The sequence below is a fragment of the Anarrhichthys ocellatus genome, unplaced genomic scaffold (assembly GCF_004355925.1).
Source record: "Anarrhichthys ocellatus isolate YVR2014 unplaced genomic scaffold, GSC_Weel_1.0 scaffold2, whole genome shotgun sequence".
NCBI classification, from domain to species: domain Eukaryota; kingdom Metazoa; phylum Chordata; class Actinopteri; order Perciformes; family Anarhichadidae; genus Anarrhichthys; species Anarrhichthys ocellatus.
Window position 1 is genome coordinate 7,053,255 of NW_022280032.1, and position 21,431 is coordinate 7,074,685.

At 43.0% G+C, this 21,431-nt stretch overlaps 2 protein-coding genes and 1 non-coding gene across 3 annotated transcripts; 1 reads left to right on the forward strand and 2 right to left on the reverse strand.

The window, feature by feature from the left end:
* Positions 1-247: 247 nt before the first annotated feature.
* trnay-gua (transfer RNA tyrosine (anticodon GUA)) lies at positions 248-336 on the reverse strand. Its single transcript is given in 2 exon segments — positions 248-283; positions 300-336. It is a non-coding gene; the product is annotated as a tRNA-Tyr (tRNA).
* A 5,633-nt stretch (positions 337-5,969) lies between these two features.
* On the forward strand, positions 5,970-14,795 carry LOC116396360 (netrin-4-like). Its single transcript, XM_031870930.1, has 10 exons — positions 5,970-6,298; positions 6,560-7,116; positions 8,721-8,993; positions 9,781-9,907; positions 10,161-10,349; positions 11,143-11,350; positions 11,494-11,606; positions 11,752-11,820; positions 12,661-12,834; positions 13,211-14,795. Exons 1-10 carry the CDS (start codon positions 6,238-6,240, stop codon positions 13,351-13,353), a joined length of 1,914 nt encoding a protein of 637 aa, XP_031726790.1. The 5' UTR covers positions 5,970-6,237; the 3' UTR covers positions 13,354-14,795.
* Positions 14,581-21,340, reverse strand: LOC116388942 (methionine aminopeptidase 2-like). The gene is made up of 11 exons (XM_031857288.1): positions 21,202-21,340; positions 20,349-20,462; positions 20,080-20,142; positions 19,350-19,452; positions 18,916-19,077; positions 18,464-18,645; positions 18,127-18,221; positions 17,284-17,380; positions 17,086-17,189; positions 15,895-16,010; positions 14,581-15,677 (listed from the first exon to the last, which is right to left on the reverse strand). Exons 1-11 carry the CDS (start codon positions 21,338-21,340, stop codon positions 15,425-15,427), a joined length of 1,428 nt encoding a protein of 475 aa, XP_031713148.1. The 3' UTR covers positions 14,581-15,424.
* Positions 21,341-21,431: the final 91 nt, after the last annotated feature.

The following is a 21,431-nucleotide window of genomic DNA, read 5'->3' on the forward strand; positions in this document are numbered from 1 at the left end:
GTCCTTAATTTATGGGTAGCGTTAACGTTACTCACAAAAAGAAATCCCTTTCTAACTACTTTAACTCAAAGCAGAAAGGTTATTGCTAACAGGACATGAAGAAAACGACGCTAACATAAAGAACTACAGTAACTGTAGGAACGGCTTATCGAACAATATATTTTACAATTGTTTTAAGTCAACTAGATGGCACCATAGAGCTGGCTCACCAAGCTGCTTTAAGCAGAAAGTCCTGGAAAAATTGGTCTCCTTCGAGCCGGATTCGAACCAGCGACCTAAGGATTTCAGCCGCATTACCACTACAGTCCTCCGCTCTACCAACTGAGCTATCGAAGGGACAGTACCAAGTCGTTGTACGCTTGTTTTTTGAAGACAGAGTCTTTTCATTTAATTGTTGTCAATATAAGTGCCACACAGCTAACTATCGTAACTAGCTTGCATTCATTAGCTTTCAATGAAAGTAAAGTTCAGCACTACGTCGACTGAAATAAACTGGGCGTCTGTTGCTAGGATTTCAACTAAAACCTTAACATTGCACACACAAAAAGACTCTCGAGCTGACATTAATGATGAGCTGTTACCTTTTAGTTAGCGGCTAATGTCAAACTTTAGTTAGTTTCGTTCATTTTATGGTGAAACTGCGCACCCCGTTTTGCACCAAGAAATAAGGAAAAACGACCGGGCAAAGATATTTTGGTAAATGGCACACCTGTGACCCATCCTAATTTAAACAAATACTGAGCAAAAGATTGAAAAACTAATAAATAACCAACATCAAACGTGACCTTACCGTTGTTTCCCCGCACCCAGACACAAACAGGTGTGATATGTATCGCTGTGATTAGAGGTGGATCAATATCAAGTAATCTGTTGCCCTCTGGAGAAGTTTGGGAACAGGAGCTTGTTCAAGCTGCAACACAACAGTAGTCATGTGATGGGTTACTTTTCCCCTGTACCTGCGGGTCCGGGTACCAAACCCTGTTATCTTCTAATAGAAAGATGCATATATGCTTAATGGAACAAGACACATGGGGCTTACTCTATGTTATGTCAGTGGGATGAGCATTGAGGGGATTGCGGATGACTTGTATTTCTTTAATTTGTCTAAAACCAAAAACTATTTGTATTCATGAATAATGTCATAACTGTACTCCAGCAGATGAATTATACTTCATGCACCGGACCCACATTGCTGCATTGGTCCTAAATAGAGTAGCCTAATTTAAAAACATCTGCTTTCAAACTAAATCCAATTTAAACCACTAGGTGGCAACATCCCCCTACTTTCTCCTTGAATCACCTACTACTATAGGCTGAGATATATAATTACATTCTTGAGAAAATTAAAATGTGGGGTCAGTTAAAATCATTCATGTCACTTAATCTTAAGTATATAGTGTTTGCTTCTGAAACAAGAAGAAATTAAGAACGAATACTTTAATTCTGCAAGGAGAAATTCAATTTCAAACAAGTTTAATAAACTGCAATTCCACACGTTGTTACATGCAAGCACCATGCAAGGGTGCATACTGAGCTTTTGGCCAGTCTCACTAAACCCATTGTACATTCACAAGAGAGGGGAAGTACAGTCTCAGTAGATATCGGTACCAGTAACAGAAAAACACCAGTGTCCTCAAACAGCACAGGTATACAGTGCTTCACCTGAGTATTTATATTTCCTTCTACTTCCTGCTTCTATATTTCAGAAGGAAATTGTGTATGTTTTCCTCCAGAACATTTATATGAGAGCTTGAGTACCTTGTTACTTAGCAGACTAAGATTTTAGTTATAAAACAAAGCATCATTTCATAAAATATGATACATTGTTAGAGTGACACCCACCAGTATATACAATTGTTAAAATGAGTCCCACAGCTGCGTTACAATATTACACATTGATAATCTAATAATACAATGCAATAACATGACATTCTAATGGACCATAGAATAAACGGACCTGTGTATTATGAATACTTTTACTTGTTATACTTAATATATGTCTCTTCCTGATAACATATGTATATTTGTGTCTTTTACTTGTAGTATTTCTACACTTTGGTATTGCTACTTTGACCTTCTAAAGGATCCCATTACTACACTGGGAGAGGGTCATTGAGATGTAAACCGAAAATCAATGACCGTTGAGCAGAAACGTGACAACGTGACAAACGTGATAATTGCTTTCAGCGAGGTTTATTAAAGGCTTGTAATGTTAAATATAAATGGTTGCTGTCAGCCAAGATGAAGACAATCATCTTGTCCTGACCTGTCAGACAGAAAGGCACTGTGTAGCTGCTTCAACATACATTGCATTACAACAACATGGGGACAGACATGCAGCCTAAAGCAGATCCGTGAGGCAGCCGACATTCCTCTCATAGTGCAGGCAGGTTCGAATCTTCTCCATCCCTTACTGAGATTATCATCCTGTCTGCCCCTCCACTGAGAATCCACGGGGAGCTACTTAACCTCACCCGCCTGAGGTAAAAAAAAAGTCAAAGGGTTTGGTCTTCAAGACATGTTACCATCAATCAGAACCGCTAATAGACGGCTTCACAAGACAAACTTTATGATTATCCTCAATCTAGCACCAATTTTCCAATGTTTTATGGCTTTCTTCTGCGTTAAATTGTGTTTTAAAGCAGTAAATACTGCAAGAAAATGGAACAGTGGGTGGAATTTTCTCTCAGTAATGGAGCTATTTTCTGAGAGCAAAGTTTAAACTGGGAACAGCCCGAAGGCATCCTCATGATTAACAACTGCCAGCAGTACTTCAATCTGCTTTCCAAGGTCACCATGTCTGTCACATCCTCATGGGCCATCCCATGTGACCCACGAGGCCTTTTGAAAGATTTATGCCCTCAGTGTTTTGCATGGCACCATACTGTGTACAATGAAAGGCAGGTTTTTTTATGGGCTGTCTTGCATGGGCATTTCCTAATGAGCCCTGCACAATGAAGATCAAACACTCATAACAATCTGACACTGTGCCAACTGCATCTCAATACTGCATGCCAACGCTTTAAAGTATACACTAAGCAGTTTCTTTTAAAAGGTTACTGTACAATAGATATTTTTATTGTACACTTTTGTGCAGACAGGAAATGACAGAAACACGTGTGTTAATGAATGTTAACAGAGCTGTTACTGTGGAGCACTTTGAACAATTTCAAATGTATCCAAAAATTCACAAATAGCAAGCAAACTAATCCATGTGTTTTCCAGGAGCATCCCTTTTTCAGACTGTGAGTAGAGGTTCTTCTTTAGGGATACGATACAACTTTATCATCCACAACAGTGGATTTGACTACATCTTCATAGAATAGAATAGAATAAAATAGTCTGAGATACAAGTGATACAGCGAACAAACACACAAAAAAGAGGAAAAAAAACACAATTTCAAGTTTAAAATTCCAACCACATTTGGAGTGAAAGGTGAAATGAAGGGGAACTTTGCATTTGGTTATCTTCCTGTGTAACCTTAAACATGTTCAACTATTTGAAATACAACCTGTATCACCTGTCAGATACACAAACAGGAACTCGCACCTGTGGTTTCTACAATATTAAAACGTGTGTCTGTTTCCTCTCTTACTGTTCATGATACTGTATGTTTTATTTCTCTTTTTATTCATGCCATGTGGCAAATGACATTACACAGGTACACTTTAACACCCTGTGGGGTTTTCTTTCCGCTCCCATAAGGCTAAAAAAATTTAACTGGGACACATCTGGCTGCCTGTCTTTTATGAAGGTGAAACACATTTCCCCTGTTTCTGTGTCCACTCTCAAATCCAGGCTGGTGCTCGGTCATCTGTTGAGTCTTTTTCTGTGTGAGTGTGTGTCGAAAGGTGACGTGAAATATAGAGCATAAACTTCCTGAAGTGTCTGGATGGAGTAGGGTTGAGGTGGTGAGGGGAATGTCTGTGGACGGGTAGTGGAGGCCTTTGCTCTGCAAGGAAGAATCAAGAGCCTTTCAACTGTCACTGTATAATATGAATAACTAACACTGTTAATGCCAAATGAGTTACATCATGGGAAGAGTTACATCGTAGGACAAATATTTACAGAACGCAGACCATGTTTCATTTTTTTTTTTGTCATTCCAGATCAAACCATCTGATAAAAATGTGTGTGAGGAGAGTGTTATGGCTAGGAACAAGCAGACAGATAGCAGAGATAAACATCGTAGAAATGGAATGAAGAGCAAGGAAAAGCAGTGACAGAAGGTGTTTGGAGCCTGTGGGCAAGGCACCTCCTGGCCTGGAGCATGTCTGGCTTTGTGTCTGGCTTTTACAGGAGAGTAGACAGATTACTTGCAAGGATTGAGACGGTTCAGTGAGCTGAAGGTACTAGATGACATGGCAGCTTGGGGGGGGGGACCCATATCCTTTTACAGTCTGGAAATAAAGCAGGCCAACGGTGGTGGAACGGCCCCAAGTCCATCATCTTATTGGGCAATTAGAAGACAATGTCACAGCAGCACTGCTGGCTGTGGAGGTCCTGCACCAGACGGTTGCAGGCTGGGAGGTAATTTAACATGAGAGGAGTATTTCCCCCCAATATTTCATGTTATTGAACTAACCCTTATAACATTATTCATAAATGCACTTTCCTGCAGTATTCCCACATAGAAACATGAGCGAGTGGCTGTTTAATCGTAAAACACAACTAGGGTGATTTGGCTCCGTAGAATTCAAGTTGTGTAACAGAGAAAAACAATGACAAACAGCTGGATTTAAAGAGAGTAAAGGAATTTGTTTGTCACGTGCGTCGCATTCATGCTGCCAGGGGAATATACACCACACACTGGCCAAGATTAGACATCCTTCCTCTGCAGCATTCTTCACGGTCACTCCTGGGATTTGAGGATCGAAAAGCACGCAAGTGCTGTACAAAGAGAACAGCTCAAGGTTCATCACCCCTGGCCCCGGCGGATAATCGGGAGACAACCGAAATAACCCGTGCAAATCTAAAGACACGCAGGCATGAACCCTGTCCCCTTAAAACATAGGAGACCCGTCACTGTGACGAGAGTAGCAGTATTCAAGGAATGTCCTGATCTGGGATGCCTTAGGGAAGAGACTGAGAAATGCTCATGACCCCCATTCTTCTGCTTTAACATACACACTTAATATTCACACGACAGACCACATTCACAGTGAGAACAGATTACTCCTGACCTCATGTATTCACAGCGATGATGCAGATTCTCAATGACACTGTTCCCTTTTCATCTTCCTGTGCTTGGCTGTCTACCCCACGTGTTAAGCTTTTACACGGTATCAAGTGGCAAAGCTACCTGCAGTATCATATGAGCCAGTCTTTGGACTCAGTGAGGTGACATCACTGTTAAAAGTTTTTGAAAAAAATGGCATGCAACGGGATGATTATTGGGATCAAGGGTTGTGTGACCCCTCAAGGCCAAGGGCTGTTCTCTGTCTGACGACGAGGCAGGTAAAGCGTGGTTAGTGATTAGCAGTTAGAAATAAGTGGTGATATGTGGCAGGAATGCAACACAATGACATGTTTGACGATCAGCGCTCGAGTGCCTGAGGGTGGGGGGGGGGGGGTGTTTGGGTTGTGGAGGCAATCTAAATGTCTCATTTATTGTTCGGATGACAGCCAACTGCTTTTTATTACGGATGCTTTTTGAGGAATGCAGAGAAAAAAAAGTGAATGCTTGTCCAAAGAATAAAGATGCAACTATTTGTTTAAGACTAATAAAAAACAAATAGTCCTAAAGTAGATGATGACAAAGAGTCACAGTCATAATCTTCTTCATAATCACAACATCCCCTTTAAAACACAGTGAACAAGTCTTCCAGGGTTTTGAGATTGCTCCTTTTGAAAAATCTGATTTTCGGAACCAGTGTGGGCGGGGACTGGGAGAAGACAAGAAGAGGGCGGTGCTAACCTCTTCATATTCCCAAATGTCAAAGAACAAACAGCAGATTGAACCCTGAAGCGCGTGGGCTGGAATAATTTAAGGATGATGAGGGCTCAGACAATACGATCTAAGTCTAACGCGGCATTTCTACCCCATGACAGACAGGATTAAGCTCACGTTCGAGTCTCTGGGTTTTCTAAATTATTAGTATTATTTTCAAGTAATTATTTTTTATCGGAAAGGAACACGTTGACGTCTGGATATCCTTAGATCAAGCTGTTGAGGGCGCGCTCCAAGTTGAATATACGACAGGTGACTTCAAGCAGAAGATAACAACTCCTTCAGGATGAGACTGTGGACTTTACTTGTCATTATCCCGGTGTGCGCATCATCTCCTCTGCCAGCCGGTGAGTTTGAACATGTGTGTCTGAGACTTTTACGCGCGCACTTAATACACTCTGAATGAATACACGCATAAACAAGCATTGCGTGTGCGATTCTGGAAAACGTTGCATCCACGTGCGTAGTGCACACCTTTTAAGAAGGCGAGTTGGGGGAAGCGGGAACCGAACTCACCACCTTTGTAGTAATGGCCTGCCTTTCCTGGTGTATAACTAAATCACTTTCACTCACTTTACACTAAAATGAACGCACCTTTTTCTTACCAGAAACGTCTAAATCCAAAGGTCCGGCTGTGGAGAGCCGCTGCTCCGGACGAGCCTGCAACCCCCGCATGGGCAACTTGGCCCAGGGCAGAATGCTGGGCACCCAGTCGGTCTGCGGCTCCAACTCCTCGGAGCCCTACTGCGTCTTCAGAGAGACGGCTTCGCCCCGTGGCAGGGAGCCCTGCTCGGCAGCAAAATGCAGCAAGTGCAACTCTGCTATCCCCGTCCAGGCGCACCCTCCCTCTGCCATGAGCGACTCTTCTTTCCGCTACCCAAACACTTGGTGGCAGTCCGCAGAGGGGGTGAAGGAGGAAACGCTCCAGCTCGACTTGGAGACGGAGTTCCTCCTCACCCATCTCATCTTGGTGTTTCGCTCCCCGCGCCCGGCTGCCATGGTGCTGGAGCGCTCCCAAGACCACGGGCACACATGGAAAGCCCTCAGGCATTTTGCCAGAGACTGTGAGGAGGCGTTTGGTCCGGCAGAGGGGTCGCCAGTCGGGGAGAGTGGAGCAACCTGCACCTCCAAGTATTCAGGAGCTTCCCCTTGTACCAGAGGAGAGGTGAGTCCATGTGTCTTGTTTTTGACAGTGTGGCGCGAGAGCGGTGTCTTTGGAGGCCACATACAAATACATAGGTTACTACTTCTGCAGGTAAATAACAAAGAAAGCTATCAACTAATAACGTGTTTTTTCACCCTTTTGAGGCAAATTTGTGATATTGGGCGACACTGATAAATTGAATTGAAATTGAAAATGATTCCACAGGAAGTTTTCTGGACAATAACATAGAAACTCTGTTATAAATTGGGTCAAGAGCCAACGATCAGTAATCTTTGAGGTTGCTGTCGTTCATAGAAAAGGTTTTAAATACTGGATTGTGATTTAATTTCTCAGATCTGAGAGTGACCACATCAAAACACAGTGCCAGCACTTCACAGCAAAGTCTGTTTATTGGCACCGGGATGCACTATAAGCTGATATCACACAGCCCACTGAACAAACCGCTGCTTTGTAAACTGACCTCCTCTGATGGGCTGTGGGAGACCTTTTTTGTCAGGCCAGCCTTCTAAGCTGCAAACTGCTTTGACATGCACGGATAGAATATCAATGTGTACTTTTACTTCTGATATTCACTTTTTTTGGAGCTGCTGCATCATCACAGGGAGGCCTGAGCCAGATAACCAGCTATGATTAATTCATGAGCAGGCCGTCCATTCACACAGAGGGTGTACAAGAGAGACTCTCACTGGAGCCTCGGACCACATTGGGAGGTTCTGGTTGAACGTCTGAAAGAATATATGGCTTTGACTGATCTCATAATTGCAGTGTATCTGGAGCAAGTATGTGTCTTGCTCTAGTGTGTCAGCTCACTTGTATAAGCATGTCACCCTTTCTAATATAGTCTATCTGTTCCTCAACATGCAAAAGACCCAAAATGTAGAGTTTCAGCAATAAAGTAACACAACAGGCATCATATACTTAGTTTAAACTCTCGGCTTGCTGTAATGAGATTGCAAATCAGAACTAGCTTGCGATTTGTCAAGTGCAATGTTTATACAGTAAAACTTGTCATATGTATCACTCACCATAATATATCATTATATAAAATACAGTATATTCATTTTGATACAGCATTAAGTCTCTCTTGTGTACAGAACAAACAGACGATGCAGGATGTATTAAGTATGGATTGTAAATCAAAATAAATCATAATTTCTGACAAATAGAACTGGTATGAGACTTTGATTGAAAATTAAAACAAAATGTATTGAGGATATAGTTTGTCCAATTTGACATATTTTTCTGTCCACAACTCATCCACTCATGCTTCCATAAAAATAACACAATTCTTTTTGTGTTTTTTGCTTTGCTGTTCTTTTTGTGACCATTTCAATTCTTGATGTTTCTCATATACACACAGAGAGGATGTATCTGAAAGATCAACATCCAACTAAACTTAACGTCCATGTCTCTGTCTGATTTTCCTAGAAATTTGTGGAGCATGAAAGGCGAACCACATTGATGCCTGTTTTTCATTTGGCAGACCAAGAAAAAAGAGAAACTGACATCATTTATGTCATGGTCTGTCAGCGTCTGTTATAGAGGCTTTTACGAGTGGAATAACAAGACATTAAGACATTTTCTCCTCTCCTTCAATTGTTCAGGTGATCTATCGAGCTTTGTCACCCTGGAACTCAGTGGATCCGTATGGACCAGCCGCCCAGGACCAGCTCATGATCACCAACCTCAGAGTCCGTCTCCTGCAGCGCCAGCAGTGTCCCTGCCAGGCCAAACATCCTGGTGCTGCTGTCCTCCCTACAGACCACTATGCCATCTATGATTTTATTGTCAAAGGCAGTTGCCTTTGCAATGGACACGCTGACCACTGTGTACCAGCCGTGGGCTACCGACCCAGCCAACAGAAGACCAACAACATGGTGAGCGAATTTTGAGCTGGATTTTGTGAGCTTGCAGGTGCACAATACTCCACTTAGGAAAAGCTCTTCTGTTGTGAAAACTTACTGAGATGTTGTGTCATGCTGAAGTCTGCCGATGGCTTCGTTTCGTCTCCATCGCTATTTGTTTATGTGGTGAGATTGGGAGTAGAGGGATCAGGGTTTTGTTCCCACCACTCCTTTGTTACTCAGCTGTGCGCTGGTATGTGCCACTGAAGCTGAAGGCTGCAGTGAAGTGCCACAGCTTTACCTACCATTATAGGGATTTAAGTGTGTGGAAACCTTAATTATGGTATTCAGCCTAATGCTTTAACAACCCATAGTCTCTGTCGTGTTATTCTCTTTACTGTAAATGGAGACTAGAAGAGCTTGTTTGATTCCAAGATGGGCTAAAGAGGTGTAGACATGCTACACGGGCAGTAATAAGCTGCACATTGTGTAACTGCTGTGATTGTGCATGTAGATGTTGGTATGTTGCAATGCTTAAGAAGTATTACACACATCACAGATCTCAGCCGGCTCATCGTCAGGCCAAAATGTTTTAAAATGGTTTCCAAGACCACATTACATCAACGCGCTGATGAACATTTCAAAGCAGTTTAAGGAGAACACGATGAAAACTCCCCAAATATACATTAATCCACAATGTGTTGCAGTACTGCTTGCTCACCTTTCTCTAAGCATTGTTCCTGAGCCACTTGAAGACACACACAGTCATTGAAAGATGCATGCAGATACAATGAGCTAAATACGTTTCTTTGCCTAGCAGGTCCATGGCAAGTGTGTTTGCAGACACAACACAGCCGGTGAGCACTGCGAGCGCTGTGCTCCTCTCTACAATGACCAACCCTGGCAGGCTGCCAACGGCATCATAGGGACGCCACACGAGTGCCAGAGTGAGTGATGGGGCGAGGGAGTCAAATGCAGAGTAGGACACACGGCATGTAGACGTATCTTGAAAATGAATTTAGTCTCATAAATCACATGTGACCTTTTAGACGCTCGTGCAAGATGAATAACGGAGCAGTTCCTCTTTTTTTTATGTCAGCTATACTGTAGGAGTTATCACTGCTTGCTCCGGGGCTTTGAGAGTTCATCAGAGCAAAAACATCTGAGTGTGTTTGATTGTGCATGTCCATCTAAACCTAGAGTGCAAGTGTAATGGTCACGCCAAGAGCTGTCACTTCAGTCGTGGATCGTGGTTAGCGACAGGACGGCGGAGTGGAGGTGTGTGTGACGACTGCCACCACAACACAGAGGGCCGTCACTGCCAGAACTGTGAGAGGGGCTTCTTCAGAGACCCCAGCCGACCAAAAACCGCCCCCGACTCCTGCAAAGGTAAATCTTTTTCTGCAGAGTGTAGCTCTTTTTTCCCCCCTTAAACCATAACTCTGTATGGATGAATGCCAGCAGAGAATTCCAATTAAGAGTGGGAGTCTTTGATATTTTGAGGGCAGTAATGGAGATCACATTTTTCTTTTGACCCGCCAGACTAAAGCAGATTGATCTCTTATTTTCCCTCAGCACCTTTTTGAGTCATTGCCTCCCCAGTGATGAGATAGTAAGATGACTCTAGTCTGCTCCTTAACAGGAATGACGGCGACCGCACTGTTTTGGAATGTGACCGTAATTGCAAACAATGGAGGAATTTCCCATGGACCATGCAAGCACATTTTTCCCATTCTTGCCCTTTCGCCCCGCCAGGCATGCTGAAGCATTTTTAAGACCAAACATGCCGTTTTTGGAAACAGATGAAGCAAGTCTGTAACAAAAATCAATCTGTCATCATGAAGGACCGTCAGGCGGCAGGTCTGACAGCGTAGAGAGGGAGTGATTTACTGTTTGTTTTTGCTGCAGCTGCTTAGAGCATGTTGCGTACATACTCCCAGCTTGTTACAGGAGGATGATAAAATACAGTAAACTTTTCATATCGCCACGGGAGTTCACTGTGTACCCTCTAAATGTGTTTGTTTGGGCTTCTACAAGTGTGTTTGTCCTTCGCATACATGCAGGCTCATAATGTATACTGAGTGCTTATAGCTTTCTGCCAGAAAAGCAGACACGTCTTTTGACCTGCAAACAGAGATGTTAACATGCAGCGCTATTGCTCTGTCACCCCTCTCCTCTGCAGCCTGTTCCTGCCACCCTGTAGGCTCCGTCCTCTCAGGAGGTAGCACTCTCTGTAACCCTAGCAGTGGGGAGTGCACTTGTAAGCCCGGTGTCGGAGGCCCCCGCTGTGACAACTGCATGCTGGGATACTGGGGGCTTCACGAATACGGCTGCCGTCCATGTGACTGCACAGGGGACTGTGACCCTTACACCGGTGACTGCATTTCTGGGTGAGAGCCAAGATTTAATACCATATCCATATGTATTTTTACTTGGATTAATGATGTACGGCGTAGAGGTGAGTGAGGCTCATTCTGGATGAATTACACTAAGTAGAGCCCTACCTCTGACTGGTTTTACCTCTGCGGCACAGCTCGGATGTGGAGGTCTTCTATACAGCCACCGGCCACATGGGACACAGCAGCAATAATAGTGAGACGGCACTCTTTAGGCTAGAGGAGCTTTTCTCTGCACTGCACCACTCTGGTGAGCCACAGGTCATATCGCACCAAATACACTGCACATTCATCAGCCCACACAGATTACATGCAGCTGTTTCGATGTTGGAATCTATACATCATGAAGAAGTGATTTGTATGAATCTTTTTCATCCTGTTTAATTTTTTTCCAGAGAAATGTGAGTGTGTAGAAGTCACACTTGGCAGCCCTAAACTCTTCTGTGCTGCGGAGTATGACTATGGTAAGTGCTATTTGACGGATGGAACTAATTCAGTATTGTGTGAGCCTGTCATGGCAATGTCTGTGATAAAACTCAACATGTTGGTTGTTCCACTTGATATCTTGTCCAGTGATTCCATAAAGGTTTCTTATAATACAATGTTCCTTTTACGTTTGTTGTTACTCATCACAATACGTACATTACTTGTATCATTGAGATCTATCAACTGTTTTGAATGCTTTTTCTTCCACATCAAACTTTGCATTGTTCACATCCATGTTCACTTGCTAGAAGTCTTCTCCTTCCCTGCCTTTGCTGGTGCATTGCTCTGGTTCTTGGCACAAAAAATGCCACTTGTAGATCAGTGAGAAACCATTGGCACATGCACCAGGACAAACACAACAAGGACCCACTCACAAAAACAGAAACTCCACCGGGTATCTTTAAAGAAATGTTGTATTGCACCTCAAGGTCAAAATAGATGCAGCAGAGGCCAAGATATCTAACTTTTAGTCCACAGCCTGGATCCGTAAATGGAGGATCGTACAATTCCCATGTTGCAACTCAATAACATCTTTTAATTAGACTCGCATCTTTCAAATGTAATGCATGTTGTCTTTTAATAAATGTGCAGTCTCCAAAAACCAAGCCGAGATGAAAAATCCTGATGTCAACGCATTATTTACCTAGAAAAGCTCCTTCAGGACCAAAGAAGACTTTACACAACTGTTTACAGAAACTTGGTAGTTCTCTTCATGACTTAAACTGATGTGGATCTGTAAAAGTTTGAGCAGTGGAAGTTGTATTTTGTAGTTGGTAGACTGCTAATTTGTTGAACAACTGTTTGTGTTGCCTTGGCAGTGCTGGTGGTGAAGGTAATGTCAGCTCACGATAAAGGCTCCCATGCAGAGGTGGAGGTCAAAGTCAAGAAAGTCTTGCACCAGAACCCCCAGATGAAGGTCCACAGGGGAAGCGTTACCCTTTACCCAGAGTCCTGGACCACCCATGGCTGTACCTGTCCCATCCTCAACCCAGGTCAGCTGCAGCCACTTCCAGTGGAAAACTTTGAGTGAACAATCTGCCATCTTTGTGCTGAATAGAGGATCTTTGTCGCTGCTCATGCAGGCTTAGAGTGGGTGCCAACGTCCTAGCATCACTCATTTAGATTGGACGTTTACAGCTTAAAGATTAGAGCCATCTCTCTGTTATGAGACTGTCTCGCATCTAACACTTTTACAATAATCATTTCTGGCAACATTCTTTTAAAGCCGGCCATAGCAGCACAGTAGTTGAGTGATTTATTATAGTTATATAATGATTTGCGCTCTTTTTTTACATAAGGTGATTTTTAGTGGCATCCTCAGCAGACTTGAGATTCAGTAGGGTTCATGCTCTGCTCTCTCTTCTCCAGGATCTGAATATGTTGTGGCCGGTCATGAGGACTGGAAGACCGGCCGACTGATGATCAACACCAAGAGCCTGATTAAATCGTGGACTTCAACCCTGGGACGTAAAATCCTCCACATCCTCAGGAAAGACTGTGGCCGCCGGTAGGGCATCGGCAAGAACTACAGAGGGATGGAGAGGTGGAGGATGATCTGTGACATACCGGAGTGTGCAGAAGGAACAGAGGGACTGTTCCAATTGGGCATCGCTTTGACACTAAAATGAAAGCAAAATCTAATGCGTGTGTCTCAAGAGGAGTGCACATCCTCAGGAAACAGCTACAATGCCACAGTGCTGTGGCAATAAGCACATTATTCACCAGACTACAGTCACTTAAAAGTCAAAAAGAACAAAGCGCGACTTTTAATCTGAACAAAAACAAAGATGATGGTGGAATTTCATTCCTGTACTGTAGACTTTCCAGGTTATTTATAAACGATAAGCAAAGCATGTTAACTCAATTACACTTTATTTCCTGGCCAAAGTTCCTTGATGAGCCAGTCAAGTCCTACTGCATCAATTTCACTGAGAGACGTTTACTTTGAAATCTTGAAAAGGCGCAGAGTAAATTATCCTTGTCGTCTCACAGATATTGCCGATAAATCATGAATGAAGTCAACATTCGATTGTGTGTGAGCATGGATGTGTGCACTTGCTTGATATCCTTCGCAGGGAGTCTGGGACTGCAGGTCAGAACAAGCAACTCCTGGACGAGGGGAGAGGATGACAAAAACATTACGGGAATCAAACGGCTTAATCTGAACAGCTCTGCTCAGCGCCGGCAAACTCGCAAGCCTGCTGTCTGACGAGAGCAAAACACACTCTGCTCCACCATTGCAGGCCTGGCGTACACTCAACCGGCTCAAACACTTGGGATTGAGTTTGCTGTCACAGCTGGTTCAGCTACATGAATGGGTCATTGTCAGGTTGCTCCATTCACATTCTATGAGGATTTTCTGCTGTCCTTGTTCGAACCTGCTTCCTTGTGCGGAGGAAGAGGCTTCTCCAAACCCACGCGTGTGTGTGTGTGTGTGTGTGTGTGTGTGAGTGTGTGTGTGTGTGAGTGTGAGAAAGAGCACACACTCTCTTCACGTATGCTCCTCTTTTTGGCCTGTGACTCCTGCCGGCTCAAAATAAACATGTATTAAAAGCCATTGACATCACCGCATATCAGATCCGGAGTCCACAGGTTCCCAGTTAAGAATAGGTCTGGTCCGCTGTCTCCAAGGAGAAGGACAAACTCTGTGAGAAGACATGATGCATTCCTCCAGCATGACATCAACGCTCATGTCCTTGTCCCATAGACTTTACCAAAATAAGAGAATGGGCTGGAGATTTTCTTGTAAAGGACAAATTAGTGATTTAGGGTGCATGAATGTACTCTGCCATCAATGTGATATTTGTATTGCTATTTCTGTGTGTCCTATATGTTTGTTTTTTTCATCTAAACTGCAAAAACGACAAATCGGTGTGCTCATTCTTAATGCTTCAGGGAAAAGTCTGTTTCTTTCCATGGTGACATTATGCTAAAGTACAAGACTATGAATAGCCTGATGTGTCTTACTGTAATGTCTTCACTAGAGCAGGATGTTTGACTCATGTTTAAGTACCGCCCTCCTTTGGTAAAAGGAAGGAAATACACCTTTATATCATCAGATATTTGCAATGTAATTAAGTATTGGGAGCTCTTATGCACACAGTAATTGATGCAATATTTATAACGATTTATTTCTTACAAAAGTGCCTCAAATTAAAATAGAGCAAAGAACTATAGAAATATAAGTATTTCATTTCAGTTTCCTCACAAGGTCTTAGCAACGCATAAAGCTAAGCATCTTTAGGCGAGGTGGTCACCAAAACCTTTTTTGCATGTTTCTTTTGCATATATTTGTTTTGCATATTTCCGAAAAGCAGCACATGAAAATGTGACTAAAATGGCAACACTACCTTTGTTACAGATATGCCCTTTGTCTATTGGCTCGATCCCTTGGAAAATAAATACTAGCAAGCTACTGCCATGACACAAGTATTTTGCCTTTGCTAGAATAATTATCTAGTGGTACTCAAGCAGAGGGAATTTATGTCAGAGAAATATTGCATAATTGCTATCAGTCTGCAGAGGTTTGTTGTCTTTGAGCCGTCACGCTCCTCCTGGCTCGCCTTGAGTTTTGGCGCATGATTAGTAGTCGTCTCCCCGGCTCACTACCTCCTTGTAGGTGGGCCTGAGTAGGATGGTGTGCTCGTACTGGGCGGTGTAGCTGCCCTTGATGTCGCAGAGAGGTGGGTACGGGTCTATGATGCCAAGGTCACACAGATTCTTCAACGCCATCAGGTACTTGCTCTCACCCAGGCGGTCCAGCCAGCGGCGGCAGAATGCCAAAGTGCAAAAGTTCTCATTGATCACATTCAGCAGATGTTTAGCCCTTGGAAGTCTGCAGCACGGTAATGACACAGACACCACAGTGAGACAAACTGGAGATTGACTATAGACGTAAACAATCACTCAGATATGACGCTAATCACAATCTCTTTTGTTAAAATGACGGATTGGCAGACAAAATATGAGGAGCAAATCGACCTACAAATAATTTTCCTGAATCAATACTTTCTATTTGAATACGGGGATGAGATGGAAACAGCAGCGCCAACCTTATTGGCACGTGTCCAACATTGAAGTTTTTCATGTAATGTGAGCACTCCATGTCGTCGTGGACTGCACCTCTCCCTGTGCTGCCAAATGTCTCGATGGCGTAAGCTTCACCTTCCTGACAGGCAACAAAAACAGATTGACAAAAAACTTAATTTGGTTGCCGATGTAAAATGTAGAATAACTATGACAGTCTATGCACTATTATGCAGGGCTGAGTGGGTGTGATGTTACTGAAAGGACAAAAACACTCCGGGGGGGGACTGAGAGTAAATTTAATAAAAAACCTCAGGATGCCAGCAGCTGACATATTCATCTGTAGTCTATTAAGGACAGTAGTGTCCTTTGCGGAGCAGCGCCTCGTGTGAGTTGATTGGCCGGGTTTCATTGGCGTTTTGTGTCTCTATCAGCGGTTGGCTGTTGTTAGAGTCCCTGTGGTATTAGCTGATAACACTGCGACACCCTCTCTCACTGCACCGATAATCAGTCAAAGTGCTAGCAGCCCTGTGGCACGCGCAGCTGCCAATCTCTGATCACAAAGAGGCTAATGGTCCTGTTACACCAACACACTTCAGCTAAAAATACAACACACAAATCTGCCACCTCAGCAGAAGCCCCCCCCATCCCTCCTGAAACCATCAGGTAAAATGCTTGACTCAGCTACTTGCCAATTAAAATGCTCAGTTCTGTCCAAATACAGTGGTGTGCTGCAGCTGTGCAGGTGTGGATCTCAGCGTAGTCCTCGGCAAATGTAAGATAGTGCAAAGCCATGTTTATCCTTGGTGAAGGGCCAGCCTGTTAATGAGCCCTGGATGCCCACAAATCAGTACTCTTACAATGAAATGAGGAGCGGGAGTTTTAACAAGTGTTGCTACTCGATGCGGCTGGTAATTCCATTAAAGGTGTAATTAAAGTGCTGACGAGGGTGACTAAAAAGCTGTTAGAGCAGTGACTGGGAACACTTCTCCACACCCCATCGTAACCCTAACCAGCCACATGTTCTTACAATTACATTTAAGAATTAAAAAAAGGTTTATTTAATTGCAAGGTCAAGCAGCTAATAAAGGTATAATCTCAGACAAAAACACAAGACACAATTTCAGTAAAAAGAGGTTGCAGTGTTGTTTTGTGGTCCAGAATGTCGTCACATCCACATTTGGCTACGATGAAATAACATTTGCTGCTGTACAAACCTCCATCCTTGTGGCTTCTCCACCTTTAACAATGGGGACTGTCTTCCCTGAGTGTATCCTGTACTGTCCAATAGAGTGGCCATTGAGATTCCTGATTGGCTTCACTATAAAGAGAACACCACACAGAGGTTGAATAAATAGGAAGCAGCACTGAACCTGTGCATGAAAGAAAAGAGATGATAAATGACCTCCTATTACCTTGATATGTTTTCCCATCTATCTCCACTTCATAAGACTCCATGACTTCCTGAATGGTCTCACCAACATCGCACAGGCGCACATCAATTCCTGCAAACTAAGGCAGAGAGGTGTAAACATGCATCATATAACTACTTGAAAAGTAGCTACTGTAGTCTATGTTATACTTGTATCTAAATATTAGTTCCTTGAATGTGAATCTGTACCCTGACCACCTTAATGAATCGCTCCTTAAAATCTGAACCAGGTAATAAGAAGAACAAAACCTTAATGAGTGCAATTTTTGTATTTCATCACTTATTGCAACTTCCTATCTCCCGATTATTTGATTCTCGATACACTTGGTAGTTACTGTTTATATATATTGTACCTGTTATACTTGTTTTTCATTTTCTATATTATACACGGTGCTTGCTCAAAATGTGTACAAGTATTATTTTTTTAAGGTAACGTATTTATACTAAAGGAGCCACTAATATCTAGAGCATGAATTATATATATGTTGTTCTTCTTGCCATTGCGTGACTGTATTTGTGCACATTTGCAACATATTAAATCCACTTTTTTGAATTTGACTTATCCGTTCGTTTTTTGTTGCTGTGACACTTCAATATTTTCCAATTTTTCTTATGTTATCATTACTTCCTGGTTTTGTATATATCATTTGTATGTCCCCCTCTGTAAAGTTCTGTAAAATGTAATTGTAATACTTTGCAATCTGGACATAAATATTAATGTATCTGTGATCTGAATATGATTATTTTCATTCCTTGGTCAGTAATCAACTTATTTTGTGTAACCATCAGTACAAACAAGCACCGTGCAGGGGAAGATCTGTATTACCTTAATACCGGTGTTAGTTGCGTCTCTTACAGCCTCCAGCAGCCTGTCATACTTTGGATTGAATGTGACGGTGAAGGCACAGTCTATTATTCGACCTAAAAGACCAAAAAGTTTGGTTACTCACAACAGTTTCTATGTGGTTGTCATTTTGTAGAAATATTCAGAATTTAATTATCTAAAAAGAAAAGTGTAAGTGAATTAACTTGCGAGAACAGTTTATTCCAGGCAGTAAGAATTATAATGTAATCATCATTTTACCATGTCATAATAAATGCCAAGTGTGAAATGGCACAGCAGACCTCAAAAAGCACTTAAAAAGTTATTAGCGAGCTCTTACCGTTGATGTGCGTTCCAAAGTCAATTTTGCAGACGTCGTCGTAACGCAGCACCGTGGGGTCTCCTGCGTTTGGGGTGTAGTGGGCAGCACAGTGGTTGATGGAGCAGCCGGTGGGGAAGGCCAGGCCTGCCTTTAGCCCGTTTTCTTTGATGAGCCTCCTGGAGCAGTCCTCCAGCTTCTCACTGCGAGAAACAGAAAGCAGCACAAAGGGACAATGGGTGACAGGAACAATGAGACTGTTGTCAGGGCAGATAATGAATCCAGAAGAGGTTGAAACCACAAAAGCAGTTCTGCTTTCTTTGATGATTTTAAAACAGTATATTGCAGGCTAGGACAAAGAGGTGCTGAAACCATATCAATGTCAGTCACAAATGATCCAAGGTAGGTATGAGCAGCAGAGATTTAAGTCCATTAAATGGGGCTCAAGGACAATATCTCAGCGCATGTCTCACCAGATGTCAATCATGGTCATCCCTGGTTTGATCCAGCTCCTGACGTACGAGCGGACCTGCCGATGGGCCTCGGCCGCTTCCCTGAAATCACTCCACATCTCCTCGTTGGCCATGTCCAGCGCCCGTTTCTCTTCACTGGTGGTCCGCCACGCTGCACTGCGCCTGGTGGGAGGCACACCGCGGAGAGGAGGAAGTCATTATTTTCTCATTATACCAATACTTGTAACGAGGACATGACACACTTGTGGGAACCCTGCACAGGTCGTGTTGTCAAACCTGACAAATCAGTTTGCTCCTGAACAGGATATTAAATCACACACTAAACATTGCACCTCATGTCCAAGTGCAAAGCAGAGAGACCCAAATAAAAACTAGGCATGTCACACAGTGGACGACTACTGCTGAGTGTGAGGGACGATGTGGAGGTCACACACCCGTCTTTCGATGGTGGATATTCGCACTCCTCTCCCTTTGGAAAGTCTCCGCTGGGATAGAGCTCACAAATAGGGATTGAGGGAGGGTCAGTCTGTCCCTTCACTGTGGCCCAGATAGTGAGAAGGAGAAACAGATGAAAGCAGTCGGAGAGAGAAAAGAAAACACAAGTTATTCTCCCCATGTCCATGACATTAGCATTTCAACCTAGCTAGAGGATACAGTACAGTTCCTGACTTACAGATCTAATCAATCAAGACATCCCCATGAGTCAAAGAAGCCCGTTGAATTATATTGCAAGAAAAATTGGAAGCAATAAAAAAAAGCTTATATATATAGTGGGTTATAACGATATGTAGGACGCACTGAGTATTATGTCATAAATGTTAACCTGTCTGACTTGTACGGTCCTGTAGCATTTTGTCCTACACCTCCTGTGTCAGTCCTACATTATATAACTGTCATGACTCTAATTAACCAAAGTCAACCTGCTCTTGTGCACCTGTTGTATTTATCTGTGATTCAAAGTTAATCTGATGCAGTCAATTCTAACACTAAAAAGCACTTAGAGTATCAGTCTATCAATAAAATCCGATGTGCCTCTGGAACAATATATAGTCTGTCACCGGATGTGAATTGCAGTTTCAATTCAAATTCTAAATTGAGTAAATGTGAATTTGTAATCTGGAGCAAACTGTAAATAAATGTGCTACACTGAGAAAAACGGCTTACATCCTTTCTTCTTTTTCTTTTTCTTCTTCTTTTTTCCAGCTGAGTTCACCCCTTCATCCCCATCTGTTGAAAGCATCATTAGTTTCAGTGCAGTTTGTAAAGTGAGAAATATCGACAGGAGCTTGGGCACAATTCCCAGTGTGCTACTGAAAATCAGATATCAGATTGCAGATATGACCGGCTGAATTTCACCGTGCATTTTCAGGAGCTTAAAGTTCAGCAGTCACCACTGCAGAATGATGAGGATGGTGGTGGTGGTGAGGAGTTACCTTCTTCTCCATCCTCCTCCCTCTCTTTGTCCTCTAGTGTTTGCTGCTCCAACTGTTTTGTCACATCACCAACACCTCCAGCTTCTCCATCCCCCTCAGCTTCATTTGCCCCTGCTGCAAAGTCACACACTCGTGCATGCATGTGCAGGTGAAGATGCACGCATGGACACACACACACACACACACACACACACACACACACACACACAGTAAATTATTTGTGGTTCAGTCATTTCAAGAAAGTGCATCCTCTACGATCTCAACTTGGCAATGTCTGTGCATAATTTCTTTCTATGCCTTGGGAGTCAATATCCTCAAGGGCACATGTACCTTGCAGCATAATGACATATAGCCCTTCAACTGAGCTGTGTGTACAACACTTTACTTATGGCAGGTTCAAAAAGTCAGGCTTTCCGAGATTTTTTCCCCTCCATATTATGAGGCAGCATATGGCTCTTTGTTTTTATTTATTTTTTAAATAATACAGTGGTTGTCATATTATTGCACTAAAACTGATGTGGATACTTCTCTTACATAATTTCATGCAGTTTAGTGGGATTAATGAAACATATTTAATCTGGAGTAAAATTAAATTGTATTCCACCAATATCTTCAAATGACAGCTTTCAATCAGTTTTGATAATAAATTCCCATTTACAGAGATTGTCCCGTTTCCAAATGAGCTCAGCTGCAGCCGCTCAGAGTTGGGACAGCTGGACAGGAATGCCATCTGACAGGTTGGAAAGTCTCCTGTCCCGCTTATCTGATGCTTGTGCTCCATATCGAGTGGCACTAGAGGAGACAATTTTTGCACTATTTATTTTCCAACCGATTCTCTGGTGATGCCTCTTACCTGGTGCGGTGGTCTTACTCCTCTTCTTCTTTCTTCTCTTTTTCTTTATTGACTCTGGGGCGTCCGGGTCTTCTCTGTCCTCGTTCAAGTCATTCCCGTTGAGAAGTTGGAGCTCCACATCGCGCTGTAGCTCCGCCATGATCAGCGACTGAGAGATGAAGTGACGCATAAGCTGCTGGGAGCCTCCAGTGGTCAAAGCAGCAACGTGTGCTGGAGGAATCTGAGCCAAT